Source organism: Hypomesus nipponensis, chromosome 16, assembly GCF_054491055.1.
Source record: "Hypomesus nipponensis isolate SF chromosome 16, ASM5449105v1, whole genome shotgun sequence".
Classification (NCBI taxonomy): Eukaryota; Metazoa; Chordata; class Actinopteri; order Osmeriformes; family Osmeridae; genus Hypomesus; species Hypomesus nipponensis.
This window is the reverse complement of record NC_140376.1, coordinates 3409931-3437560: the sequence shown is the minus strand read 5'-3', so window position 1 is coordinate 3437560 and position 27630 is coordinate 3409931. Positions and strand designations below refer to the sequence as shown.

General features: G+C 43.5%; 5 protein-coding genes across 10 annotated transcripts; 2 read left to right on the top strand and 3 right to left on the bottom strand.

The window, feature by feature from the left end:
* Positions 1 to 10846, bottom strand: mef2b (myocyte enhancer factor 2b). Its single transcript, XM_084676034.1, has 9 exons — positions 10611 to 10846; positions 6015 to 6103; positions 5717 to 5920; positions 5142 to 5270; positions 4512 to 4701; positions 3012 to 3157; positions 2635 to 2746; positions 2092 to 2188; positions 1 to 1641 (listed from the first exon to the last, which is right to left on the bottom strand). Exons 2-9 carry the CDS (start codon positions 6066 to 6068, stop codon positions 1317 to 1319), a joined length of 1257 nt encoding a protein of 418 aa, XP_084532160.1. The 5' UTR covers positions 6069 to 6103; positions 10611 to 10846; the 3' UTR covers positions 1 to 1316.
* A 3130-nt stretch (positions 10847 to 13976) lies between these two features.
* On the top strand, positions 13977 to 16808 carry tmem221 (transmembrane protein 221). The gene is made up of 3 exons (XM_084676442.1): positions 13977 to 14362; positions 15074 to 15159; positions 16254 to 16808. The coding sequence occupies exons 1-3, from the start codon at positions 14067 to 14069 to the stop codon at positions 16781 to 16783; spliced, it is 912 nt and encodes a 303-aa protein (XP_084532568.1). The 5' UTR covers positions 13977 to 14066; the 3' UTR covers positions 16784 to 16808.
* On the bottom strand, positions 15227 to 20670 carry borcs8 (BLOC-1 related complex subunit 8). 4 transcript variants are annotated; one of them, XR_014731537.1, is made up of 7 exons: positions 20288 to 20665; positions 19973 to 20085; positions 19702 to 19766; positions 18913 to 19020; positions 17584 to 17675; positions 16514 to 16701; positions 15227 to 15687 (listed from the first exon to the last, which is right to left on the bottom strand). XR_014731537.1 is itself a non-coding variant. In XM_084676439.1 (6 exons), the coding sequence occupies exons 1-5, from the start codon at positions 20322 to 20324 to the stop codon at positions 17606 to 17608; spliced, it is 393 nt and encodes a 130-aa protein (XP_084532565.1). In that variant the 5' UTR covers positions 20325 to 20658; the 3' UTR covers positions 15227 to 15687; positions 17584 to 17605. The 4 variants fall into 4 exon arrangements, 3 of the variants coding, with proteins under 3 accessions (XP_084532565.1, XP_084532567.1, XP_084532566.1); XM_084676439.1 differs by lacking the exon at positions 16514 to 16701 and having other exon boundaries at positions 20288 to 20658; XM_084676440.1 differs by lacking the exons at positions 15227 to 15687; positions 16514 to 16701 and adding an exon at positions 17052 to 17148 and having other exon boundaries at positions 20288 to 20664.
* Positions 20671 to 20822: 152 nt separating this feature from the next.
* Positions 20823 to 24107, top strand: rfxank (regulatory factor X-associated ankyrin-containing protein). 3 transcript variants are annotated; one of them, XM_084675952.1, is made up of 9 exons: positions 20823 to 21098; positions 21285 to 21357; positions 21626 to 21733; positions 21846 to 21911; positions 22157 to 22257; positions 22545 to 22670; positions 22834 to 22900; positions 23368 to 23448; positions 23538 to 24107. In XM_084675952.1, exons 2-9 carry the CDS (start codon positions 21297 to 21299, stop codon positions 23549 to 23551), a joined length of 624 nt encoding a protein of 207 aa, XP_084532078.1. In that variant the 5' UTR covers positions 20823 to 21098; positions 21285 to 21296; the 3' UTR covers positions 23552 to 24107. The 3 variants fall into 3 exon arrangements, with proteins under 3 accessions (XP_084532078.1, XP_084532077.1, XP_084532079.1); XM_084675951.1 differs by having other exon boundaries at positions 23533 to 24107; XM_084675953.1 differs by lacking the exon at positions 21285 to 21357 and having other exon boundaries at positions 23533 to 24107.
* nr2c2ap (nuclear receptor 2C2-associated protein) lies at positions 23645 to 25332 on the bottom strand. Its single transcript, XM_084675955.1, has 5 exons — positions 25262 to 25332; positions 24958 to 25048; positions 24757 to 24862; positions 24578 to 24645; positions 23645 to 24348 (listed from the first exon to the last, which is right to left on the bottom strand). The coding sequence occupies exons 1-5, from the start codon at positions 25297 to 25299 to the stop codon at positions 24226 to 24228; spliced, it is 426 nt and encodes a 141-aa protein (XP_084532081.1). The 5' UTR covers positions 25300 to 25332; the 3' UTR covers positions 23645 to 24225.
* Positions 25333 to 27630: the final 2298 nt, after the last annotated feature.

Sequence of the window (27630 nt, the reverse complement as noted above, 5' to 3'; positions counted from 1 at the left end):
TTGTTATTCATGACACTTTATTTAAATTTCATGTGAAACAACTCAGAGATCTATTCAAAATCATGAATGAATAACAGCAGGTAAGCGCCACACTGATCAAACGCACAGCCTCTTCATCCCTCACCAAGCATAATAAACCGATAGGGCTTTCTTTCAGGTATACAAACCAGTGCACTACAGCAGTAGTTCTCAAAGTGGGGTCCCACAAATTAATTTTCCCAAAATTATAAAATTGTGCTGTATCGTTAAAAAGTTAAAAAATATATAATAATCTACAGATGGGGACTATTTGCACCAATAAAACAAGAATATTGTGTCCATTTAAGAGGGCAAAGGGTATGATGAATGGGTGTTACGATTATGGGGGGGGGGGGGTCCTTGGAAAATCTTCTCCGCTGTAAGTGGTCCCTGGCCCTAAAAGGTTTGATAACTCCTGCTGTAGAGTATTCTATGCTTTGGCATGTTTGTGACATTGTGTATCAATTAAGAAAGACAATACCAACAAGGTACTACTAACACAACTGTGACGGCGTTTAAGTAGATAAAGCACACATTACATTCCGTCCTTAGCCTTTGGTCTCTGATTGAAGTGATTGTGTTCCGCAGAGACATAACGAAAACGTTCAGTACAGAAAGTACCAAATGCTAAACGCAAACAAAAAAAAACCCACCTTTGCTCTCTACTATCTCAGTTTCAAACAGAACCCGTCGAAAGAATCGAAGGGTCCAAATCCCTGAGAAAGCCTTTGTGTAAAGCAGGTTTCAGTACTGAGGCCTCCTGGGGAAGCTGCGGCCGAATGATGAACGATCCCTAATCACTCTCCTGTGAGACGCCCACTTCATTGATTTTTGGGCTAAAGGCTAAAGCATTAAAGTTATATATGTACAGTAACTGGGCCTCAGAGTGTGAAAGACTACTCTGGAGCTAAAGCCACAGCGCATGGCTATATGAATCAGACTATTCTTCCCACAAGCAAGGGGCTTGTGGATTAAACCAAGGCAGACTCGGCCCATCTGCAAAGACAGGTACATTCCCCCTGGGGAAAAGTAGGGTTGGTATTTACACGTGACAAAATGTCATCATAGGAGACATGCAGAGGCACACCTTCATCACAAAGGGGAGACCAGCTCTTAGGGAAGGGGTCTTTCTGTAGGAGTGTTGGGATGAGGGAGCCCTCCTCTTCTCCCCTGGCTGTGTGGGCCAGCCACGTGATTGGCTGGGCTGGTGGATTGTGGGTGTCAGAGGCTTGTTGGTTGGTTGGTTGGCAGCGGGTGTGGGTGGCGCCAGGCACGTGTTGTTGGTTCGGCTCCGCCGGCTATCTCTGCCACCCATCGCTGATCTCTAATTGCCTCAGTGGCAGCCCCCCTTTCACCTCCACGGTGTGCTGGGCAGGCGGGTAGCCCTCCTTGGAGAAGTCCTCCAGCTCATTGGTAGGATAAGGCTCCAGGGGGGAGTGGTGGGTGGAATCGGGGTTTCTCATTGGAGAACGCTGCATCAGGTGGTGCCGGGGGGGGGACGCTGGGGAGCAGATGTGCTCGGGCGAGGCCCGTTCGGATTTGATGGTGAGGTTGAGGGAGGGGTGAGGTGGAGGGGTGGGGGTGGAAGTCTGGGAGGGAAAGGAGCACCCTCTGCTGGACATTCTGTAATCAGCAAATGAACAGAGACGGAGCATGTTATATATTTCAGATGGCGGGTAGAGAGAGAGAGAGAAAAACTGAGAGAAATAGAAAGAGTGAAAAATGAAAAAGAAAGAAGGAGAAAGACTGAGTAAAAGAAATAGAAAGAGAGAAATATCGCAATAGACAGAGAAAGTGAGAGAAAGAGAGAGAGAGAGAAAGAGAAAGAGAAAGAGAGAGAGAGAGAGAGAGAGAGAGAGAGAGAAAGAGAAAGAGAGAGAGAGAGAGAGAGAGAGAAGAGAGAGAGAGAGAGAGAGAGAGAGAGAGAGAGAGAGAGAGAGAGAGAAAGAGAGAGAGAAAGAAAATATATCGCAATAGAGAGAGAGTATTTGAGAGTGAGAGTGAGAAAGACTGCAGGAGAGGTACCCACAGGAAGAGGGACAGCCCACACGGGGACCTGAGGCTGTATCTTACGTTGTGCTGAGGTGAGCTCCGTGCTGATCCTGGAGCTGCTGGGTCGGCTGCCAGGAGTTGGCCGGGTTCCGCTGTAAGAAACCTGCAGGACTGTACTCTGGAAGTACAGAGAGAACCCTCCTTTATGACCCGTTCCACCATAAAACAACACGCCTGTGACTGTTTAGCGGCACGATTTAAATGTTCTATTCCCAAAAACTAAACTTAAATTTCTCAGGGGAGTAGCAACAGATGTAAAATCTTTGTTTATTTAGTGAGGAGTCAGGTGGCTGAGCGGTTAGGGAATCGGGCTAGTAATGAGACGGTTGCCGGTTCGATTCCTGGCCATGAAAATTTACATTGTGTCCTTGGGCAAGGCACCCTACTTGCCTCGGGGGTATGTCCCTGTACTTACTGTAAGTCGCTCTGGATAAGAGCGTCTGCTAAATGACTAAAATGTAAACGTAATGTAATGTAGTGCTTTGTGATACAGCCTCTTTAGCGACACTTGCTGGAGGAAACTATCAGAACGAACATCGTCCACAGCCCCTCCAGTGGACTTACCTGGGGGTCCGGAGGAGGGCAGGTTGTAACCCAGGTTGTGTCCCAGCAGGCCTGCCTTGCCCATGGTCACCATGGGGCTCCCTGGGTGCATGCTCTGGTAAAGCAGGCCTCTCTGGTCAGAGCAAAGAGGATCACATCCAGTCAAATCACATTAGTTTACGTTCAAAAATAATAACTGGTTATAGCATGCCTATGATGAGTTATAAATCAGATTGAGTAAAGGAGAGTAGACATATGAAGTTATGTTGATCTGGTTTACATCTGTGACCCCCCCCCCCCCCCCTTCTTCCTTGTTGCTTATCAGGTGAGAGTCTGCAAGTATTTGAGCTGAACTATAAGATTCAAGTTCTACTGTGTGCAGCACAGTAGTTCCTTACAGCGTTGCTGAGGTTGGTACGGGAGGTCACCATCCCGGGGTGGGTCTCTCCCCTCCGGTTCTCACTACCCAGATTTAGCGGGGGCGAACTCTTCATCTCCAAGGCCCGACTCAGGTTGCCATGGGAAAACATCGAGTAGCCAATACCTAGCCAGGAGAAGCAGGAAGTGATATTCAAGTTGTTACTCGCAACCCAGAATTAATTCACTCTCTCTCTCTCTCTCTCTCTCTCTCTCTCTCTGTCTTTATCTCTCCCTCTCTCTCTCTCTCTCTCTCTCTCTCTGTTTTTCTCTGTTAAGCAAGCCTTTTCCTGTGAGCTCATCTGAGTACCAGAATAAGGCAGACACCACTCTAGATGCGGGGAACTGCACACACTGAGCTATAAGTACACAGCAAGGTAATTCATGTGAATGTGTACTAATAGCTACAGGGTGTGAGGGAAAAGGCGAAGCTGACCAGCAGCTGTCAAATATTCTGCATATAAACCACAAAGCTGTCTCCAGCCCCTGTTTCACTGAGGGGGCAAGTTTCAGTCTCACCCCCCCCCCCCCCCCCCACCCACACACGCACACACACACACATGCACACACACACTCACAGATAAGTACAGACACACACACCCTCACTCTCTTCCTGTGTGTTCCCACAGCTGGCTACGCAGCCCTGAGACAGGACTACAGGCATACACACGTCCATGGCAGACACAAACTCTCCCCGGCTAGTCGGGGCCTTCAGTGGAAGCTCTGCCACTGTGGTAGCTAAAGTACGGTGGGTGCATGGACCTTGAGGTTCATGGGTGCGGGACAACAGACTAACCAATCCCAAAATGGTTGTTCAGTACAGAGGGAAACCTTCTAGAGAAATACCCCATACGACTACAGTTACCAAGATAAACCACAATTTGACAGTAATTCAAAAATTAACTTACAGACAGAAGGGAAAAGATACTATAGAATATTTTAATATCTATTTTATATCTACATAGTTTAGCTCTTTAGTATATTGTTTAGTTATTTAATATTTGTTTAATTTTATTTATAAATGTTTTATTTTATTAAGATCCGTATGTCTCTTGTATGTACCTCCCTGCCACTGTAAATTCTGTGCTTGTGTTAACTTACATGGCAATAAAAACCAATGCTGATTCTGATTCTGAATAGCTAGCTACAGAATGATTTAGCACGGGATACGGAGATGCTGTCATGGATGTGCTGTCATGGAGATGATGTCATGGAGGTGCTGTCATGGAGGTGATGTCATGGAGGTGATGTCATGGAGGTGATGTCATGGAGGTGCTGTCATGGAGGTGATGTCATGGAGGTGATGTCATGGAGGGGTGTCATGGAGGTGATGTCATGGAGGTGATGTCATGGAGGTGCTGTCATGGAGGTGATGTCATGGAGGTGATGTCATGGAGGTGATGTCATGGAGGGGTGTCATGGAGGTGATGTCATGTAGGGGTGTCATGGAGGTGATGTCATGGAGGGCCCTACTCACACACCTGAGTGTGGTGACATGAAGGCAGCGTGAGCGTGTGGGCTGGGGGGGCCGGCTGACCCCGGCCTGGGGCCCAGGGGCTTGAAGGCCTGGGGTCTGTGGGCGGCCAACCCGAGGTTGGAGGAATTGGAGAAGCCGTTCTCACAGCCTGCAGACACCAAGTACTGGGCCTCAGGGGAGAGGAGGGAGGGAGCCTGAGGAGGAACACAGAACATTGGACTGCTGGAGCTAACACGTCGCTTTATTCTCTATCTGATAAGGATCAGGTACAGTCTGAAATATAATTCAGTTGCAGACAGGTGATTAATAATGCTGTTGACAAAAGATACACATTTAATAAGACTTGAAATCTTGTCTAAACAAGAAACACTGCACAGCTCGGTGATATAAAACATTTTTTTAGGAAATGAGGTCAACTTAACCGTCAAAGCGTCTGTTCCTCTATTACAGTAAATACCCCCTTTGTCTAAAATATTATCTAACACACATGCACAAAAAACAAAACAATTTCCCCCCGAAAATGAGTCACGCCAATGTTCCACTTTTCACCATGAATCAAAGGCCAGTTTGGGCCCACTTCCAGCTCTGACCTCGAGAGTGCGATCTGAAGAACAAGAGAAGAGGTGTTACTCACGTAGTAGCGCTGCCTGGCAACGGAGAGATCCATGCCCTCGCTGAGGGGAAGCTTGTCTGCCCCCTCCTGGACGGTCTCCTCCGTCTCCAGCTCGGCCGCGTCCAGACCCAGGCCCTTCCTGCGCAGGGTCTGCACCCGGCAGGGACACAATAACATACGAGTCACACACACGCACGGCAGAAGACAAAACCGGACGGAGAGAGACAGGAAAGGAGAGAGTGGGAGAGAGACAGAGAGACAGAGAGACAGAGAGAGGAAGGGAGAAGGCGAGAGAGGGAAACAGAGAGATGTAGAAAAGGAGAGGAAGAGAGACAGAGGAAGCTTTAAATTTTGAGCGAGAGAAAGAGAAGCCATGCTGTAGAACACAGCTCTTTCTCTATCTCTCTCTCTCTCTCTCTCTCTCTCTCTCTATCTCTGTCTCTCTATCTCTGTCTCTCTATCTCTGTCTCTCTATCTCTGTCTCTCTGTCTCTCTCTCTCTCTCTCTCTCTCTCTGTCTCTCTCTCTCTCTGTCTCTCTCTCTCTATCTCTCTCTGTCTCTCTGTCTCTCTCTGTCTCTCTCAGAGCTCTACACACCTCCAGGATGTCCGTGTTGGTCCTGCTCTCGTGGGGCTCGCTGTACTCAGTGTACTTGAGCAGCACCTTGTCCATGTCAGTGCTGGCGTACTGGAACAGGCGGTTGGTGCTGTTGAAGATGATGAGGGCGATCTCGCAGTCGCACAGCACGCTCAGCTCATAGGCCTTCTTCATCAGACCAAACTTACGCTTGGTGAATGTCACCTAGAGGAGGAATTAAATGACATTTAGAGATTCTATTGGAGTCTATTAAGACATGAGCGTTGCCTTGGCGTCAGGTGAGGTTAAGCACTTATACCTGTCGATTTCTCTGGTCCAGAATACGAGAGATCTGGATCTTCTTTCGGCCCATGGTCTTCTGCTACGGCTCTAAACACGTGGTCGAACCTGCAAAAAAATATAAATAAATCAAGATCCTCGTAGCTGAGATGTCCTGTTTGAAATCATCACAAAAATGCATGTTATGTAAAATGTACAATTTACCTCTAGAATTATGTGAACTGGTTCAGAGTAAAAAAAAAAAAAGATTGTATTTTCTATGTTTTTTGTCCTCGTTGCATTAATATCATCCAGGAAATGTAAGAGTTGAAGTGACTGCCTTAATCGCAATACAAAGAGGAAAGACTGTTGGTGAAAATTGTACAGTGCACGGCTCTTAACCTTTGTACGGTACTGATGGGAAAGTCATTTTCTGTTTTCTTTAAGTGACCTCGGTCCCACCCTTCCCCCCTCATGATGGCGTGCTATCTATTTATATCACCATTAGGCGATGGGGGCTAAAGATAGACTGTGCCTACTGTCCGCTCTGACACCCCCTCAGTCTGGGTTACCCCAAGAACAGCTCTACAAACTGAGGGAGGGAGGGAGAGTGGGAGACAAATAGAGAAAAGAGAGAGCGGTATTGAAAAAGAGTGAGAGAGAGAACTGAGACAGAAAGACAGAAAGACAGACAGACAGAGAGACAGAGAGAGAGAGAGAGAGAGAGAGAGAGAGAGAGAGAGAGAGAGAGAGAGAGAGAGAGAGAGAGAGAGAGAGAGAGAGGGTTAAAAATAGCACATCTCCCTTTCATGGTGAAAGCCAGCGGAAGAAAAATAGTGTGTTTCAGAGAAGGGAAAGTTAGCTTTAAACCACCCCCTCTTCTCCCAGGTTCTGGTAGGCTGGAAAAAGAGGTGTATGGATAGGCTCAGGATTCAAGATGTCTACTCCCCTGATAAAAGAGAGGGGGCAATGCACTAGGATGGACTAGGATCATCATACAGGAAAGATGATTTGATTGAACTGGGATTCAGAACACATCAGGAGTTATACTAAATGAGCTTTTGATTCTCAACCCTAACCCCAGAAAACTCGATACAGGGCTGCAATTCCAGCTAATTATCTCTCTCTCCGTGAGCTTGCACATTGTAGTGAAGAGAACTTACACGTCCATCTCCAACATGCTGCAGCCACCTCACTGCAGCCACCTCACTGCAGCCACATCACTGCAGCCACCTCACTGCAGCCACCTCACTGCAGCCACGTCACTGCTGCCACGTCACTGCAGCCAACTCACTGCAGCCACCTCACTGCAGCCACCTCACTGCAGCCACGTCACTGCAGCCACGTCACTGCAGCCACCTCACTGCAGCCACCTCACTGCAGCCACGTGACTGCAGCCACGTGACTGCAGCCACATCACTGCAGCCACATCACTGCAGCCACATCACTGCAGCCACATCACTGCAGCGGTTGTTCCGCAGCATCGCCAGCCTCGACAGGCCTTCTCCCTGCTTTACTCAGGGACGTGACCACCCTGAACCATCGCATTCTCCTGTGTCCTTCTCTGCTGGTGCAAAGCCCAGAGGAGCTTCCCCTGGTTTTTCCCCTCATACTGGACATGTGACCTCATCTAAATTTGGAGCCCGGTCCTCTGAATGGCGAGCGGATATGATGAGGTGTTCCCACGACCCCCTCAGGGCCCGCTGCCCCCCAAGCCCACGCTTGGCACACAGGCATTTGGGGCATTTCTGAGGAATCCACCTCTCGACCTCCATCATTACCTTATAAAGCGCTGTGTTCACTGCAGTGACGGCGTTTGCGGCACAGGATATGGTAGACGCACGCCTCGCGCTGTCAGAGGGTTTTTAGCTACACTTGTCAATGACATCTCATATTTGGCCCCTTACACACCACTCAATTAGTTAGGATTCTTCACATTAATCGCAATTGATTTGGATTCAAACTGGGATCATTTTGTACGTTGTTTTGGACCCAATCGTCCTTTAAGTTAAGAAAGTGTACAAGTGAAATTAAGTTTAAGGTTTAACAGGACTTAAAACCAACTGAAAAGTTTGATTGACTCATAGACTGTACTAAAACAGATTATATTCAGTCAGCATGCCGAGACTAGAGGCAGGTGGGGAGATGTGAGGTTTGGGGGAGCCAAGATCTTTATCAGAATGTTCCTGTCACTCAGATGATAACCAACTCACCACAGACAAAACCAGTCACTCTCAAGGGGCCAGTGTCTCCTTCACTCTACCAGCAAAGGATAAGGGGGCCTCGTTGTGGTGGTGGAGCTCTTTCAAACCTTCTCCACAGAGCTGGTACACAGAGAACACTCATTCCTCGTATCATAACATTATGGGATGTAGTGAGGTCCTATAAGATAGTTACACTGACAGTTGAGGTTTTTAAGGTTGTAGCTGCGTTTTACATACAGTCTTGGGGAGTCCAGTGAAAAATGGATTGTCAAGTTTTACATTCCGATGACTGGTTTGTGAAATGTGAAAATGTGTCTCAAGTCAGGGGGAGAAAGTCAGGCCTTCCAGAAATAAACCCAGAATTCTTGATTAATGTAAACGCTGCTTGATCGACGCACTAAAATAAGGATAGCACCCGGGGAGAGAACTCTGTAATAGTGCAATCATTGCACACACACACAGCCCCCCGAGGGCTGGCTCTCAGGGAGAGGCCAACTTCCTCTGATGCCTTCCCAGAGGTCAGACAATGGAAAAGACCGAACACACACACACACACAAACATGGCAGGCATCTTACTGTAACCCAGGCCCACTCTCTCATAGACAAACTGCCCCCTGGGGTTTGGGGACCAGACTAATTGCTGGATGTCTCACAGGGACAACACAACGTGAAATCCAACAACAAACAGCTTTGTCCTTCACGAACCATGTTGATGCTATAACAACATGGCGTCAACAACATATTGATGTTAATGGCGTCGACCCTGACACAGAGGTAATATGGTAAAATAATAAGGTAAAATGTTTGCTTTGTGTCATTTGCAATTTTGCACGTCCCTTAACGCGTCTGTTAAACAAACACACGTAAAATGAACGATACGGTTTAGCCGTCCAACTCACACATTTGCGAATTGTTGCCCGAAGTAGAAGGCAAGGCGCAGTTTGCACTTGAGTAAAATAACGCTCATACGAAACCATGCAGTAGAGTTGATAACACGTGAAAAAACATCCCAGGGGTCTGTTTTCTCATGTCAGTCATTCCGTCTCAATGGCAAGATGAGAAAATGGGCCTAAAACCGTTGCCTGAAATTGAAAGTTGGATTCCTATTTGCATATCCTTGACTCGGAAGAAAAACCCAGAGTCAAGACGAACACTCTGAAGGGTGTAATGAATGACTTGTATACCCGTAATCTGTAACTTTGGATGATAGAAGGGGAAGTGTTGTTGTTTAGCAACACTACAAAGTTGACACCTAATTTGTCACTGAATCTTTCATACTATCTGTGGTAGGCGGTAGCGTTTGTAGGGAAACTATAACTGAGTTGCGAAAACTTAATATGTCTTCATTTCTATGGCTCTTGTGTATTTTAAGTTCAGAAAGTCAATCCGTAAGAAAGCATGTGGGCTTCTTTACACCAGGTCCCTGCACTGGCCAGGCATTTGCAAAGCGGAGGTGAATAAATATGTTGCTTATTTTAACAGGAGATAATCGAATTGCCTGGATATTTCTGATAGGGCGAGAATAGAGAGGGTGGAGGCTGGATTCAGGACATCTGATCGTTTTAAAAAGGTCATGGGATTTTTGAAGACCAGAGATAGTCAACGCCTTGGTATGATGGTTGGCCTCAGAAGAGATGCTGGATTTAAAGTTTCTTCAACTCTAGAGAGATTGTGAAGTTATGAATCGAAAAATACATCTACAGGCTAAGAATCAAATACGATTGATGGTATTAACAAGGCCTCAATTTCAGGGTGTCTTTTGAGTATTTGTCCTTAACTGGTTGTGTTGTGGGGAATCACAATTTGAATATTAACTAGTTTAAAACAACTGCTGAGCTCTACTGACAGCATAATGGTGTGAATTACAAATGGCTCCTCAACAGCTCAATAATTAATTGAATGTATAGGTCAGTATATCAGTCTCATTGAAGCCAAACATTAACCAATTAGGCTACTTTTTTCGGCTACATCTCTTTCAGACGTTGAAAACAACTGGAACTTGTGAACAAAATACTTAATCCTATAGCTTATGATTTGATCCGTTAGAAAAAGGCCCGTAGAGTACCAGTACGACTAACTTCCCAAATCTGTAAAGATACACGAGGACAAGCTTCAGCACTAAAAATAAAGCCTCTGTGACTGTCCTTGCTAAGAATAAGTGGCCCAAAGACTTCAAAATAATTACTAATTTACTGACGTCATTCAAAATACTCGAGTTAATATTAGACTGGTCTGTCCCTAAGTTACCAAGCATCCCATCTAATTTGGGGATGCTGTTTGCCTCCATAAAGGCGAAATAACACAGATGCACCACGTTAATAACATGTTACCCTCCTTCGGTTTTCAAATGTTAGAAAGACGGCGAAGAATTAATATTATGAGACCACAGGATTTCATCAAAGGAAAAAAAAACAAATGAATCTCATGCTCACCTGTTGTCTAATGTTTCTCCGGTTTCTTTCCTCCCTTGACTTCAGCGTTTGAGACGGGTATTACAAATATGGCAACTGATACAGTTAATATGATATCTTGTTGTTTTAAATCAAATTGTCGCTGTCTCTAGAGTAAATCTTGCCAGCCTTGGTTTAGAAAGACGTCCACCTGATGCTGGAAGCTGATTCAGGACCGCTGCCTCCAACCGCGCTCAACATCACCAGCAGCAGCTGGCTTCAGCCCACCTCTAAATTAGCATAAACCGCCCTCTCACCGGTGCTATTGGTTTACAGCGACGACAGACTCATCCGCCTCCGTGCCTGCGATAATTTCACGAGACAACGCTCCAGAAGTAGGCAACCATTCAATGAAGTCTGTCACAACAGTACTTTAAATAGCGATATGCCACACTTATATGTTCGTTCCTTAGTTTATGTTATTGTTAGATCAACATTTACTGTAGTCTAGATGGCAAGGCAATTGCAGTATGTTAAAACAGTTGCCAACATAGTTGTACATAGTTGTAAAGTCTTTGGCTTCTATTATGAACTTTGTGTGATTTAAAAATAAACCAGATCGACTGTTATAAACTCACATTCCCACATTTAATTCTGGCTACCATTCACGGAGAATTGGTCTTTGTAATTGATAGAGGTTCATGGCATGATGAAGCCCGAATTATGATTAAATCTTGCTGACAACAGTCCGGTTCAAATCAAATCTTTACACCATGCAGTAACTGAGTTATTATAAATCGTCATCTAGTGAGTTCCTATAGTCATTTTAGGCCAAACTGACCTAGACATTTGCATAAATGGCAATTGGTCACATTTTGTTTTCAGTGTCTTGTTAGCTCATGAGATCTTGGTCTCTTTGGAGATACATGACTCTATTTATATTAAATTATCATAGCTACAGGTTATTTAACTATTATACACCTTATTGAATCTTCTCTTTTGTCATTCTTGTTCTCTCTCTCGCTCTTTCACTAACACACACACATACACACACACACACACAACGCACTCGCTGTAGGCCAGGCCTTGGACTGTTGCATGTATGTTGGTCTATTTCTGACCATTGTTGTCTCTATGCTTTGTTTCCAAGCGAACACATGCACCTAGTAACTGCAGCGTCCAACCAATTTGGTTAACTTATTTGCTCTGAATAGTTTTATTTATGACCATGAGATTGGTTATTAGCTCTAATAGTCTTGAATGCTGCCTCCCTCATGTTGGCTTTGGGATTGGAAGCCAAACATAGGCTATGAAGGTGAATCCCTCTAAATGAAAACAAGACGGGTACATCAAATCTATAAGAACTTAAATTGTGCATCTGCTAAATGAGTAAATGTAAATGACAAAATGTAAATGTAACTCGTGTTTAAATTTATGGACTTTCTCATGCATATTCCCTATACACTTTTTAAACTTTCCTAAAACCTTATTTTTTCAAACTAAAACTCCAATCAACGTACAAATACAGTTCAGAATAAATGTGCCCATCAACAAGATGGTTCAAAGGATATTCCACATACTATTAGCTTAATAGATATTTTTAGAGGTAATAACTCAATCACTTATATGACCTACATTATTCTTGCCTATTCTTGGGACGTGGCACATTGCTTTCATCACTCCTAAAAATACTATAAGGACAAGTGTTATTAACATAGAACAATCAACCATGGGAGATGTCCAGGGCACGCACGCAACCACACATACACACACGCGCACACACTCCCACACGCATACGCACACATTCACACACACACACACACAAATATGCACTTGCACAGAGATTCACCCACTCACACACACATACACACTGTAAGGAGTCCATGCTATATCTGCATGCAAAATGCTACGCTGATGCAAGACTTAGCAACATCCCAGAGAATTGTAATATCCCTTCCTATTGGTTGCCTTCCAGAATGGGAGTAGCTTGTTTACTCCAGAAGAGAATGATTGGTTTAGACACAGCCCTTACCTGTAGATTAACCAGGTAAATCACCTGGTTAAACTGCCGAACAATACACTGCTGACAAGCCTATGTCTATGCATGCTATATAGTTGTGCATAGCTGTCAATGGCTCCACAGGAATTAGTGATAGGTTGAATAAGCCAACTAAAGTTAACCCCAAATATTAAAACTGAGTGCATTGTAGGCCTAAGTGAGACGAAGGAGACCTTGGAAAGTGTTCATATTTAGACTTATTTTTTTGTTTTCCTGAAACTGCTCACTTCTGCTTTCGACAACATCAGCGACTGCCATTTTAGTACATGTGGTAAAGCTGTCGAATTCAGAAATAACCTCCATGGTCAGTGTGTATGTGTGAGAGCAATTCTTTTGCATGTACTTTTATAGCCAAATGCTTATCTCTATCATGACAGCAACCGAGACAGACCTTTCCCCCAAAACCATCCACCTTTAGCTGCATCGACAGCCTACCCCTCTAGGCCAAAGGCCTTGTATCCACTAACACAGCAGGTAAAGTGGACTACATATGGTTACGAAAATAGTACTCTACTTAAACTCAACTGGTTTTAGTGGTCATTTGGGATATCATGTTGAATGTGTCCATCGTTAGAACCACAACAATTGTAAAAAGCTACTACTTTGGAATTTTTTGAATCAAATGGCCACGACAAATCCATAGGCTATAATGGACTATTTACACATTTGTAATCATATGTCTAGAAATATCTTCCTTTTTCTAAAGTGCCAAAACAGCAATCATGTAAGGATATCAAATCGGCTTTGGTTGTGTTGAGTAGCTGATTAGGCTACAAGTAATCCAACAGATAAACGAGTATCCTAGGTCTAGGACATGTAAATGTTTTCTATAGCCTAAGACTTTAGAATGTGTTTATAAAATAATAGGCCTTATCCTACGTATAGGCTATGAAAACACATGAAGTTGTATGTAGGCTATCAAATTCATGTTATTAAGGCTGTACCTAATTAAAAGTTCAACGTTTTTTTTATGTATTCCCCTTGCTTTTTTATTGTGTTCAATTGGCAATTCTGAATGGTTACATTAAAAAAAACTCAAGCATGGTTAATTCATCAATCATGGAAATGAGAGCGATATTGGTATAAAGGCTACGTTTTCTATTCGCCTGTGCGGCATTGGAGGAGAACGTCAATGCATTGTTTAGGAGAATCTGAGTGAAAGCCTTTTGTTATTGCGAAGTTTTTAATCTGGGGATTTAAGGAACATCACATGCTCATTCAGGGTAGCGGGTGCGCTCCCGCAACAGGCAAATAACTAGCATAGTTCTTGATCCGGGATAAGATCCCTGAATTCCAACATTTAAAAAACTTCTTTTTTTGCTTTGACGCAGGACTTCACTAAAGTTTGCCAGAGTTCGCAAGATAAAGCGGATTCCACGCTGGGACAACTTTTCCTGGAGGAACACAAGCGTCCGAAACGGGTGATTTACGACCAAAACATGACGTACAAATACAGCCAGCGCTCTCTAATGGTCCTATCGCTACTGGGGATTCTATCTGCGATCATGTCCGTGCTATCGGTCATTTTGATTTTTCAGCTACAGTCACAACAAACTGCCGTGAAGGAATCACCCCCTTTATCTATTGTGCCAACTCATGTTTGGGTTATGCTGTTACCAGTGTCTACGGTCCTCTCCGCTCTGTCCCTCACTCTGAATCTGAGCTCAGTCGTGGTGTGCCTTCTACACAGTTATTTTACAACGGAGATATGTCGAGGAGAGGAAGACACGGAGAGGTATCTTCATAATCTATTAATCATTGGCCGGCATTAAAACACTTTTTTTTCTTTTTCTTGATACACCTGTCATAGCTTTAGGCCATCGGCATGTAGTCTACAGTGAACTTCAGAGGCAGCTCAAAATAATATTTGGAATTCATAACTAATAGGTTATCATTATCTATTGATGATTCCAACTAAAAGTTCATCATTCATAATATTTGATTCAGAGTGATGGGGACCTGCATCGTTAGCTGGACGACCCCCACCCGTCACTAAACTCCTAAACAATGGCCACCGCTCATTATGCACCCAGTCCACGGCCCCTGGCTGGCCCTTTCCCACGTTGTTTTAGAAAGCTAGCTGCCCGCTTCAGGACCTCTCAAAGCCCCTGCTTTAGACAGGACATTCCTTAACTCGCGGGGACCAACAATTCATAGTTTTCGACATGTTTAGTTTTGCACACACATTTTATATCGGCACGCAGCCAAGAATGTTAAACTTTTTTGTTGTTGTTGGCAAATGTGCTCCAGTAAGGTTTGTGGGTATGGTAGTTAACGTTTAAAAAAGCTAAAGGCATATTAAATTATGACAATATTTCACAATAAAAAGCCATAAATAATCGAGGAACATTAAGGAGCAATAAACTATATGCAATAGGATCACCCTATAGACGTTCTATTTGTTACTGACTGATCCAATTGCGCCTTCTCCCATTTTCTTTGACAGAGCAGACTGGTTCCTATTGGATAGCAGAGCTGTCCGTCATGTGGCCATTGGTCTGTTCTGCCTTGGGATTTCAGTGTACTTGGCAGGTAAGAGGTCATTCATGACGAGAAAGATAACAGGCGTAAATGGTACAAAGGAAATGTTAAACCCACATACTGTTTGAACATGTGTAAGTACTTTTATTTTGACAAAAGCAGATTCATTTATTAATCGTCACCTCCATTCAGACTAAAAAAACAAAAAACCTTTGTAGAATTAAATTTTCAATGACCAAAGCGAAATACAAGCTGAAGATTGATCAGTATCCAAAGTCCATTTGGAGCAAGTCCCGTTAAAACTAAGCGATGAACGAGACTGAACAATACAGTCTTTGATAAGTGGCAGTACGACTGAGAAGTCTTAATGCAAGACCTGGCAGGCGGGCTGGCTGGGTCTCCATTCCAGTGAGTGGGTATGAAGGTGGAGGCAGTGCTCCATTGTGATGGAGGAGGTGTTGACCTCTGAACCCTCTCCTGACCCTCGGGTGGGAAAAGAGCCAGAGGGCAGCAGATCACGTCCCAGAGCTGTGCCTCTCTCCGCTTTCCTTCAGCGCGGCCTGGTCCACAACCCGCCTCCTAAACACCAAAACAATGATGAGTCAACAAAAGTCACAGTAATAAAACCTCTTCAGATTGCAAACATGGTTTCCAATCATCACATGGACTAAAACATTGCGCTCAACTGACGCAATGGCCTTTTCTGACCTGCCATTTAGAAATACACAAAACAATTCAGGCAAGGAGAGCAATTGTCAGCTGTTGATGTAACTATTTACATTTATGCATTTAGCAGACGCTTTTATCCAAAGCGACTTCCAAGAGAGAGCTTTACAAAAGAGTGCAGGTCACTGATCATAACAACGAGGTAGTCCCAAAGACTTCAAGCAGCCAGAACATGAAGCATACATTGTGAAAAACTAAACAAGTGCCAAAAGGGAAGACCCATAAGAGCATGCAGTTATCCAAGTTACAAATTAAAACAACATGAACCCCAAAAAGTGCAAGACTGTACCTGTTGAAGAGCAATCAACAGTAAAATATTTCACAGCGAGTACAAGAGTTAACTTTGTTATAACTAACCTTCAAGAGCAACAAGTCTCACAATAAGATACTATATACTTGTCTGTGTCTTACTCCTGCAGCTATGTCCATATACATGCTCCTAGTGTTTGAGGTCGAGACAGGCATAGCCAGCGCCTGCGTCCTGTCCTCAGGAGTGCTGGTTCTGCTGGTGATCGTGACCCACTCCCTGGTCAAAGCTTGCCACGCCACCAAACACTACCGCGGAGACCACCCCGACACCCTGTACCGGAACGACCACGGCGGCAGCCCCTCTGACCCCCGGCCTTGCGAGGTGCTCAGCGTGGGGGACAAGCCTCGCAGGCCGCGCGGGGAGTCCTACCTCCACCGGCAGTTCTCCTACCCGCCCTGCATTGAGCCCAAGCAGCAGCAGCAGCAGCAGTACTCCCCCCCTGGTGAGCCCCAGAGCCACGGCAGCGACAAGGACGGCTACAGCAGTGGCGGCAGTGTCCCCCGCATGCACAGGACCCTGTCCACAGAGTCAGGCCTGCTGCAGGCCCAGACGAAACCCTGGAACGGCATCAACAACGAGATGAGAAGTGTCCTGGCTCGCAAGTCGGGCGCCTCCAGTAAAGACTCGACGCTGGTGTGACTCCACGCTGTGCGGAGGGGTGGAGCGTGCCAGGGCTTCACTGGCTGTGGATATGCAGGCTGAGCTGGGCCGAGTACGACAGCTTACTGACGGGTTTGCCTCAGTAAGACAATGCATCCTCAGACTCTCTGACAGTGGTCAACCTGGTAACCATTGCCAACTTCTATAGGGTCATATCTGTAGTATGTGGTGGATTAAACACTGTCTTGTTTCTGATATTATTTTTTAAATATTTTTAATTGATTTCAATTGTTTATAAATATATCACTACACTTGTTACAGGCAAACATTTTTAGAAAATATACAACTTAAAATGATGAAGGTATTTGTAGATCATTATGTGTAGAGTCTGTGTGGCACACACACTTAAAAAAAAACACACAAATATGGACTTAGTTTGTATTGAATATTAAACAGCAGTGATGGTACACAAGGTGATTATCCACTGTAAATTACTAATCAATGCTATAAAAGACTAAGGGTGGTTGTTGTTGAAACACACTAGAAAGACATTGCCAAAAGTGTTTGTTTCACAGTGTTAAAGCTTAGTTTATGTATGTACTGTAACATGTAGTCTGCATACTTGTTCTGAACAACTTTTGAATTAAGATATTGTTAAAAGATAATAAATGTGAGGAGAGTGTGAAACAACGGACTAAAAAAGTTGCCTAATTCCTGAGCGAAAGCAGCGGTCTTATGACAAGGTCATTTTCGTTCATCTTTCTTGAATTTCCAGGAAATATGGATCACTCCTCCTGTCTACAAATAGCTTTGGGTGCCTTTGCTGCGGAACTACTAACCTTGGAGAATGGCAGTCAAAGGTCATGAGGAAGTGGCATGGGGATGTGGTGGGACTGCGTGAGGACTTGGAGAGAGGGTCGCATCATGCATGCTGCATGCACAAGTGGGTGAAAGGGGATTAAGGTACGGAAGGAGGGGGAAAGAAAGACAAATCAAAAATGAGAAATTAAAATCTGAAGCCTCTCAGGGTTGATGTAAGAATGTTTAAGCATAAGATGGACATGTACAGTAAGTGTTGGTGCTCGGTAAAATCTGGGGTGATGTGTTAAATAGCTGGATTGGTTGATGGAATCTCATAAACATGATGGAAGTGAGTGCAAGGAATAGGTTGTATACAACATACAAAATAACACAAAAAACATATAGATGACCAAATGTGGAAATTGAAGCCCATCCTTTGCAAAAATACTATTGTTACAGTGTTTCCCACACATAAGACCTATGAGTGGCGGTGCCCCACAGAATCATCACCGGCCGCCACATATTGCGTTTCGTTATAAAAATCTTTTGGTGCTATTTAAAACACGCAGCGTATTCGTTCAGCTGCATTTCTTTTCCCTGCTCTCCCTCAGTCTATCTCTCTCTGTTTCATTAGTATTAGTAGAGTAGCTAAAAGTCTAGGAAAGTTGAGGCTACTTTTCGCTAGGTACCTACTAACATGTCTTAATCTGATAGACAAGAGGTTCCCCTTGGTTCTTTTGGTGAGCAGTCTCACGAGCCCTACTTACGCAGCGTCATGGAGCTGGCCAGCTAAATAGTTAATTAGCACTAACGTTGCTGCATATGCAGAAATTGTTTACAATATTTTAAGGCTTCGACAAGTGCTTCTCAAGCAGAAAGACAGGGTTAGAGAGGGAAAGAGAGAGATTTGTTAGGCATTGAAGAAAGAGTAGGACAGGAGGACAGCATCCAGCATGCTGCTGTGAGAGAGCCAGCTGAAGCAACAGGTGAGGTGGACAAACAGATGTAGAAACAGGCAGGTAAGAAAGCAGGTCTCAGGACAAGGGAACTCATGTGAAGGTGTGAATCATTTTTGATTAATATTTCATATAATAAAGTTCTGTGTAACAAATTATTTACAAATGAATTATTTTGACCGCCCCCCCAGTCTGACATGGACCCCCCCCCCCTCCCTCTCCCCGGTCAGACACGGCTGACCGACCCCCACAAATTGCTTTCTAATCTGTGGGAAACACTGTTATACGTATCAAGTCTGCGGCGGTGGAACATGTGGTGAGCGGATGTGTTTGAAATGTGCTGTTTGCAGTAGGTGCACAGAACCCTGAAACAGGGTTTCTACTGCCTCCTACCTCAGTAGTCTCTCCTACCTGCGTCCTTGGGTGTTGCTGATCTGCTCCTTCATGCTGATGGCTTGACGAAGGAGACCGTCTATGCTTTTAAAGTACAAGCTGCTATTTGTCATGCTTTTAACAGCACTAGAAATAGATGGACAAACAAGTGTTATTGTTTTGCAAATAATACAGAGAAAAACGGAATTATTAAGAATATATGTGAAGAACATGTATTAGGGGACGTTTAGGAAATAATTCAGACTGTCCTTACACAAACACATATGAAACACAACTCATTCACTAGGGGTGTAACGATACACTCAGCTCACGATACAATACATATCACGATACTGGGTGTACGATACTATACGTATCACGATATTTTGAACAACATTTTAAATGAAACCGAAATTCAATTAACAGATTTATTTCCAAAACGTTTAACATTTTCAATAATTTTCTTTGTTGTACATACAATTTAGTTAACTTAGTTCAAGCAATTTCTGTGAATGCAATGAATGCACGCATGACGCAGGTGCAGAGTAGGTTGCGTGCTGGTAGCTCAACCAATAGGATCAAATGGACGTCATATTGTAAAAATATTTCCATAACTCTACGATACATACTGTTACATTTTTGTATTGCAATATATTGTTCCACAATATATTGTTACACCCTTAAAATGTACATATGAAATGTTCACACACATTCATAGTACTACCGCAAACTCACACCCAAGTATGTGAAATGCTCACATAGACGAAACACATTCACAGACTGAATTATTTCCAAAACGGCCCCTCATAATAATTGTGTTTGCTTTACCTGCATGCATATTCCACAGTGTATATTGCTCCTTGACTTTGCTCTTCCCAGCTTTGCATATCTGTCTGCATATCAACAGACATTCTTCATTGATTACACTTACACACTGGTATACCACAACCTATATCACTGATAAGAGGCCTCTGGCTGTAACAACGTACCATATCAACCTTCTGAATCATTACAGAACAAGATAAGTTATTAGCAAACAGCGACCGAGCTGCAAACAGACAGTTATGTGACCGTTTGTTTAGACCTATTCAATACTTACTTTGTGTTGCACTAGTTCAGGAAGCGACCTTCTGACGTGTTCTTGCAGGCGATAAAGAGCCACTGATGGTTCGTTGGCTAAAACGTACATACTCTCAGTAAACTTGTCAGTCACTGCAGACAAAAACACACAGCAGATGTGGGTTAGTTGTATCTTGATCCTGATGACAATTGTCTTATAATTACTTAAGTAAGCTAAGACTGAACCTACGTTCTCACAGATAGCTTTGTTAACTGGTGCTAGCTACAAATCGGTCTGACAGCAACGTACTGCAGTACCCGATTAAATGTTTAAGATTCGTTCTTATTCGTTTACCTCGTTTGACTTTCACTTGCATCTCCTGATCCTCCATATACACAAACGGCACTTAATAATATATTAATATGTTGTTACTCAAAGCGTTGTTGATAATGTACGCGATGGCTAAATACAGCCTTCTTTTTATTTTGTTTTGATTCTAGATACAGCCTGCCACTGTAGACATCTCGAAGGGTCGGGTAAAACTGTCTGCAACAAAAAATCTAATTTCCGATTGTCTTATTCCAAACTTCAACATAAAAGTCATAACATTATTTGTATTATTTGAACTTCAGAAGTAAACTTTATATCTGTGGGTTTAACAGAATAACACAATTGTTTGAGATTACTATATTAATAAATACATCAGGAAATAATTTAAACTGAATTCACAAGTTATGGTACGTTTTAGGACAAACTCTTATTTTACGGCCAAACTAGCAAAAGCGGAAATGCTATTAAGAATGACTTCCCTGTTATCAATCTAGTACACCTACCACAAACCGGGTTAAACGGTGCTTGGGATTAATAGTTCCTACACGATTGCACTTGAACGATACGTACTCATATTATTTTGTCATGTTAATGTTGTGGGCCTAGTTTAATTGGATAGACGTATCAAACTTCACTTTAAGTCTATGGAGAGAATTTTAGAATGTGATTGAACTGAAAAATAATAATATAAAAAGTGAATTGCATCATGGGAATTTATATAAAAGTACTTTCAGTTTGATCTCAGGAAGTTAGAGGAAATTATGCTTGCGTTATTTGCTTACATTTGTAACTGAATACACTTGAATTCATGGCGAATTAAGTGAGGAAATTAAAGGTAACAAACAATTATTTCGTTTCTTAATTGCTTAGCTTCAGTAAATATATATCTTAAGTAGCCTACTGTGCCAAATGTGCCACATCTTTGATGCATTAGATCATAATGCATGCGTGGAATTACTGTTTATAGGCTTTTATATTTTACAAACTGGTAATGTAGGCTGATAATGTATAATTTATTTAGGTCACAGAGACAATGGAGGACAAAGATGCTGACGACAATCTTGCAGTACCTGTTGAACCATATGTGCCTTATGGTGTGACATCATATTTACATTTCGGCCTCGACCAAACAGTTAGTTAAAATGATGACTTTTGATTACGTTTACGATTACATTTTTATTACTGCTGTAATTTAGCAGTACTAAATAATATTTCCAAAACATGGCCAGACAGTAATCTTTCTTAATATTAACTTGTGATCTGAATCACATTTTGCAAATAGCATAGCAATGCATATATACCCTCCAAAACTTCACACAGGAAAGCTGTGCAAAAATATATTTTCTCCCAATTCTTGTCTAGGGGCAGAAAACATTGACATGGATGAGGAGAGTTTGCTGAAATATGCCACGACTCTAACCAACAGGCAGCGTGGGAACGAGGTCACAGTCCGACCAGCTACTTTGGATGGTAAACTGGCTCAAGCCCAAACACCTTTCTCTGACACTGTTAGGATTTGATTTGTGTAAATGCAATATTTATCAGTTTATTCATATTTACAAGAGACTTCTCTCGTCGCCAGCTTTGTCTGTTCACCAACTGGCCGCCCAAGGAGAAGTGTCACAGGTGGTCACACATCTAAACAGAGGTGAATCAGTCAGACCATTACCGTCCATGTAGACAGGTGTAGCCTCAAGCCTACTCTGTCCCTGATCCTTGTAGCTACCATCCTAAAAGTGTTCATCCAACCAGAATTGATCAAGTCATCCATCAACATGACTATTCTTATCGATCACAGAACGTTAGGTAAAGGATCAAGCAGAAACCGGCAGAACTAGCTCCTCAGGAACAGGCTTGGAGGTTCCTGAATACACTGTTTGCGGTACGTTGCAGATCTCTCTCTCCTGAATAGCCAGGACGAACGGGGCTACACTCCTCTCATGTGGGCGGCAGCGTTTGGAGAGAAAACCATGGTGGACTTCCTCCTGGAGAAGGTCAGAGAACAGAAGTTTGGTAGTGGGTGGTTTGGGGTTCAAACAGCTGTTCTCAAAGGGCCCTCCGCCCACAGCCTCTGTTTCACAGCATCACTGCGGTGGCTATTTTCGAAGAGCATCTTGAACTGCACAATTTATCGGTTTAATCTCTTGGGGTGCTGGTGAGCTCCCTGACCAGTAGAGAGCTCACCAGCACCCCAAGAGATTAAACCGATGAATTCTACAGTCCGTAGGACTTTGACCAGTGGCTTCAGTGTCGTGTTTGTGTTTTTGCTGTTGTGCCACAGGGGGCAGATCCCAGAACCATAGCTTTGGAGAGAGAGAGTGCCCTGACACTGGCCAGCTCTGGAGGTTACGCTGACATCGTCAAATGTCTTCTGGAATACGGTGTAGACGTCAATGCTTATGACTGGGTAGTGTTATAACGGTCATTTATAGCACATGTATGGTCACTAAACACATGCCCGACAATGTACTTGTGTATGATTGAAGGATATAGCGTTAACATTCCTAAAGTAAAATGGATTAATGTATTTTATGGAAATATGCTGTGTAATACTCGTTGCATTTTTCCAGAACGGTGGTACTCCTCTGCTCTATGCTGTGAGAGGTAACCACGCACGGTGTGTGGAGACACTCTTGGGTAGGTAACACTTTCACTACTTCAGAGGGGGTCAGATGGCTGAACGGTTAGGGAGTTGGACTATTAATCAGAAGGTTGTTGGTTTGATTCCCGGCCGTGCCAAATTGATGTTGTGTCCTTGGGCAAGGCACTCCACCCTTTTTTGCCTCGGGGAGAATGTCCCTGTACTTACTGTAAGTCGCTATCGATAAGTGAGTCATGCTTAATGACTACATTTACATTTACATTTAGTCATTTAGCAGACGCTCTTATCCAGAGCGACTTACAGTAAGTACAGGGACATTCCCCCCGAGGCAAGTAGGGTAAAGTGCCTTGCCCAAGGACACAACATCATTTTTTGGCATGGCGGGGAATCGATCCGGCGACCAAATGTAATGTAAATGTAACTACTTACTACTAGCCTACACTAATAGGCTAAATGGCTTTTATGACATGGGCTAATATTAGACATAATCCTTGTTTGTCAGATAAAGGTGCAGACCTGACCATGGAAGCAGAATCTGGGTACAGTCCCATGGCTCTAGCTGTTGCGCTGGGACACAAAAAAGGTTGGTATCACTACAGATCAGAACAGTTTAGGATAGTTGCATTAAAAAAACACTGTTCTTAATCCTGTTTATGTGTTTTGGTAGTCCAGAAGGTGTTGGGTGATCATATTCTGAAGATTCTGTAAAAAGTATCGGTACACCAAGCAAGATGTTCTCGGGGACTTGGAGCCCTGTCTGACTGTAAGTGGACCAGGAGTTGACAAGGATCAAACACGTATTTATTACAGTTCTGAACAGTGGTTCCATGGTTGCGTTGCATTCCATAATAATGTATAGTATGTGGTGTGTGCACAGTCAGCGCTGAACATTCAGAGAAGATTACAGATAAGTTTATACTGTTACTTCTTGTGTCCTACTCAATTCATTATACAGCATTTGACTGGTTTGAGGGCCAAGCATTTGTTAATTCAAGTGAATCTGCAGCTGCAGTGTTTTATTTTGTAAACAAAAGCACAAATGAATAGTAATCAAGCATCAATCAAACCATGCATTTTTATATCAATGTCTGGAATGGCATGCCATTTGCAAGGCACAATTTCTGCTTCATAATCTTAAAAAAAAAAAAAAAAATGTACTCAACACCAATACAAGATCCATTGACATTGAGTTTGTAGAAGTCTTCTTGTGTAAGAAATAAAAAAGTTATGATCTTTAACCAAGTCATATTGGTTCCACATCCCTCTCCTGTGTCTCAGTTTATGGTTCCCCTGTTCCTCTCCATCATTTCCCACTTTACAGGGTCCTCTGGTTCCATCTCTCCTCTCTCATCCAGGAACGTCACAAAGCTTTCTCCCCAAGGACATCTAAGGAATAAACAATAATTCTCCCAAAAAAGTCGGCACTGTTCTCAAACACTATTTTTAGCTTGTGCACCACGGGAGCCTCAGGAATGGGAAAACTGTGGGTGTGGAGTTAAGAACTGGATAAGCATGGCAGTAATGACAGAAGCGCTCAAGAAAATATTGTTTGAAGAGTGTAGTGGGTGGGCGCACCACAGCCCCTCCTCATACCGACATATCTGTTATAACTCAGAGTAAGTACACACGATGACAACCTGAATTGGCAGAATTGTTAAAATCGTTTAACTGATTATTTAATCTCCTGTGTGCCGCAGTACTGTAAAGGATATCTGTGCTGAATTGTCGTCTTCTGGATAAAAATCACAGATTTTTGAAAAGGTTCCATCTTTCGGCGATCCTGTGAAAACATTATGTTGTGTAGTGGTTATGGATGCACCCCAGCGAGAATGGGGTCATTACAGCCCAGGGTTAACGGTATAACCCTTAAGACCCAGTAATGTAGGATTACCTTCCATTCTACATGTTTTTCCGGAAAAGCCCCCTTGAAACTGCAACCTCAGTTCGGACACCTGGACCGGCTGTGGAAATTCTAACGCAACCCACTGGGCGTCCCCCTGCAAAAAGCATGCCATCCAAATGCTGTCACTGTTACTAGACAAGCACACCAACGTTACAAGCACACTAACGTCAACTTTAGCGGGCATATTACCTGATCAGAATTCCAACATGTTTCCTCGTTATTATCGAACATGTATTTCTTCCCAAATTGCTTAACGTCTCTGTTCAAAACCGAACTCACTCTGTAGACAACAGGGACAGTGAATGACAATTGTCCAGTTTATAAACACTGTAAAAATGTGGGCTTTTCATTTGAGATGCTACCAACACAAATGTAGCTTAAAGCTTGTCATGTATTTTGTTTATAGATACAAAAATATGTCATGCACAAACGAACTCGAAGTTGAATTCTTACGACCACGTGTGTTTACATTTAGACGACTACATTTCCAAACCTGCTCTGTGTTTCCCCGCAGATCAACGAGGAAGCCATGTCTGATGTTCGCAGTGAGGGCAAGTAGACGTATTTAACTACGGAAGAAGTAAAACATTTTACGACAGAAATGGCAAGTGTTTATTCTAGCCTGCGTCCACTAGATGGCAATGTTGTTCATTTATTATGTACTTTCCCTTATCCTTGAAAGATTTTTTTAGCAGTTTTATCAGCTCTTGGCAAAACAAACATTGTTTCATGAAGATAAGAGGTAAGACCAGACATCCAACAAGTGCTTTTTTAAAGCCTACAGCCAACTAAATGTTCTGACCTGAATACCCAAACATATTCTATTTCACCCTATTTGGCAATGTTAGCTGATGCCTATATTTGTTGTTAGTTATATTAGCCTACATAACGGTGGTATTGTGTTCACATGCTATATGAAGGAGGGACCTTCTGCGTCTGAAAGGAGGTATCCTCGGGCCAAATAAAGTAAAGTCATGTCAAATTTGAGCTGAATTCATGCAACTGTTTGGACGTCTAAACGAGAAGGAAAATAGGCGGTAGCAATGTACTAGATAGGCAATGATCCGTTAACACACATTGTAGTCATAATGTTTGTCTGAATGTCCATGGTCGTAAGTATAAAGGACAAAACGCGAGTAACATTAATATGCCACAGGCCACAGACATAGGGTCAGTCAACAGCAGTTGTTTTCTTTTGTCTGGCTTTCTGCCGGGGAAAGAGAGGGGGGAGAGGGTTGTTTTTGTAGGAGATCTCGCTCATTTCAGATGAACCTCATGCTGAGATGCGGACACGGTGCACTCGCCTCTGCGGATAATCAATACGTCTGAATTACAGAACCTGATGGAACGGCCCTCTGTGAAAATTGCAGTTTGTAAGTGGGTGGTTTGGGGTTCAAACAGCTGTTCTCAAAGGGTCCTACACAAGCAGCTTCTGTTTCACAGCATCACTGCGGTGACTGAAACACCAGGTGTGTGGTCAAAGCATTTGGTCAGTTAAAGGATAACGTGTGATTGATGGTGCGCAATTGACTTGTGTGTGAAAGAGAGGTGTGTGTGGGCGAGAGAGAGAGAGGGTGGTGAGAGATTAGTTGATATAGAACAGAAGATACTGTAGAGAGCAAGAATGGACAGAAAAAGAAAATAGATTCTGCAATGCGTTGTTGTTCTTTTTTCCCCCAGAAGTAGGCGACATTAGTGGTTGGGAAAAGCAGAATGCAGGCAACAGAATGAGAGACGGAGAAGGGAAAGGTGTGTAATAGGCTACCTTCTTTTTTATGTCGCTTTTCAAAAACAGATGGACAAAAGATGTGCAGGGAAAGAGGAAAATGAGGGGAAGTAGATATATACTGACAGCACAGAAAAACATTGAGGCTGAGATGGAAGCTCTGGTCAGCTGACTGTCATTCGAGAGGTGAACAAGCAAGGCCTGGCCTGTGGGCCGAGTCTGATCTATTCCAGGGGTTATGAACAGTGGGCACTTGTGTAGATTGCCCTGATGAGGGAGGTCATTAATCCTGGATGCTGGATGAGGAACACGGGAGCCAGGACAGCAGGAAACAGATCTTCACCCAGCCTCCATAAACGCCAGAGTAACTCACCACACTGACAGTTTGAATGAACTAACCTTGTTTGCGGACGTGCTACATAAAACTCTGCCTGGAGACTTGAATCCTGAAGAGGATGGCAGAAGCATCTTATGGTCTGCTGGGCTGGTTTTGGTAACACCGTGAGGCCGTTGAAATGGGTTGTAAGACAGTCTGCCATTGTTTATTTGATTAGGCTCAGCTTTCTTTAAGCGATTCCTTCTAGCTGAAGCTAGTTGTTGGGGAAAGCTGTCGTTAATGCTACAACGACAGCCTAATTTCTCAGAGCCATAGATGCATCTTTATTACACCGGGGAGAAATGACGGAAACGTGAGTGAGATCATGTTGTAAATGTGGTCGTAAATCAATTCGGTTTAGTGACAACATTTCATGCGCTATGAGGCTCCCTTCATTTTAATAACGTTGAAACTGGGCAGGCGAGCAAGGCACATCTGCCCGCTGCTGGAGCAATTAGCGGTGTGCTTGGAGAATCCGTTCCGTTTCCTGGCAAGGCGCTCTCTCTCATTTCGGTGGTTGAATTTCCTACGCTGCAATTTGACTGAGGTTCCTTAATAAAGCCATTAAGAAGCAAAGCATTTTCACAATATGCTCTGCTGCCTTTCTTTACAAAGCGCAATCACTTGTCATTCATTCGATTACAACCACGAGTCACGGATGTCAGTTTTTGACTGGGATTTCCCCCCCACGGGATGTGTGTTTGTGCTGGTATATGTACACATTTGAAGATGATGTGCCCTCCTTTCATAGAAACAGCCA

Bases quoted from the DNA above. Each gene is read 5' to 3' on its own strand.
- mef2b (XM_084676034.1), bottom strand. From the start codon at position 6,068: ATGGGCCGAAAGAAGATCCAGATCTCTCGTATTCTGGACCAGAGAAAT. The intron at 5,921-6,014 runs GTATAAGTGCTT...TTCCTCCTCTAG, and splicing joins TGGACCAGAGAAATCGACAG to GTGACATTCACCAAGCGTAA. The intron at 3,158-4,511 runs GTGTGTGAGTAG...TCTCCTGGCTAG, and splicing joins CTTCATGTCACCACACTCAG to GTATTGGCTACTCGATGTTT.
- tmem221 (XM_084676442.1), top strand. From the start codon at position 14,067: ATGACGTACAAATACAGCCAGCGCTCTCTAATGGTCCTATCGCTACTG. The intron at 14,363-15,073 runs GTATCTTCATAA...TTTCTTTGACAG, and splicing joins GGAGAGGAAGACACGGAGAG to AGCAGACTGGTTCCTATTGG. The intron at 15,160-16,253 runs GTAAGAGGTCAT...TTACTCCTGCAG, and splicing joins GATTTCAGTGTACTTGGCAG to CTATGTCCATATACATGCTC.
- borcs8 (XM_084676440.1), bottom strand. From the start codon at position 20,324: ATGGAGGATCAGGAGATGCAAGTGAAAGTCAAACGAG. The intron at 19,021-19,701 runs GTAAAGCAAACA...ATCTATTTCTAG, and splicing joins ACTGTGGAATATGCATGCAG to TGCTGTTAAAAGCATGACAA. The intron at 17,676-18,912 runs GTAGGAGAGACT...TTGTGCATGCAG, and splicing joins AGCAACACCCAAGGACGCAG to CATGCATGATGCGACCCTCT.
- rfxank (XM_084675951.1), top strand. From the start codon at position 21,297: ATGGAGGACAAAGATGCTGACGACAATCTTGCAGTACCTGTTGAACCA. The intron at 21,912-22,156 runs GTGAATCAGTCA...GGTACGTTGCAG, and splicing joins GGTCACACATCTAAACAGAG to ATCTCTCTCTCCTGAATAGC. The intron at 22,671-22,833 runs GTAGTGTTATAA...GCATTTTTCCAG, and splicing joins ACGTCAATGCTTATGACTGG to AACGGTGGTACTCCTCTGCT.
- nr2c2ap (XM_084675955.1), bottom strand. From the start codon at position 25,299: ATGGCTTCCTCGTTGATCTGCGGGGAAACACAGAGCAG. The intron at 25,049-25,261 runs GTTTGGAAATGT...TGTTGTCTACAG, and splicing joins TGCGGGGAAACACAGAGCAG to AGTGAGTTCGGTTTTGAACA. The intron at 24,349-24,577 runs ATATCCTTTACA...CTCCACACCCAC, and splicing joins AAGACGACAATTCAGCACAG to AGTTTTCCCATTCCTGAGGC.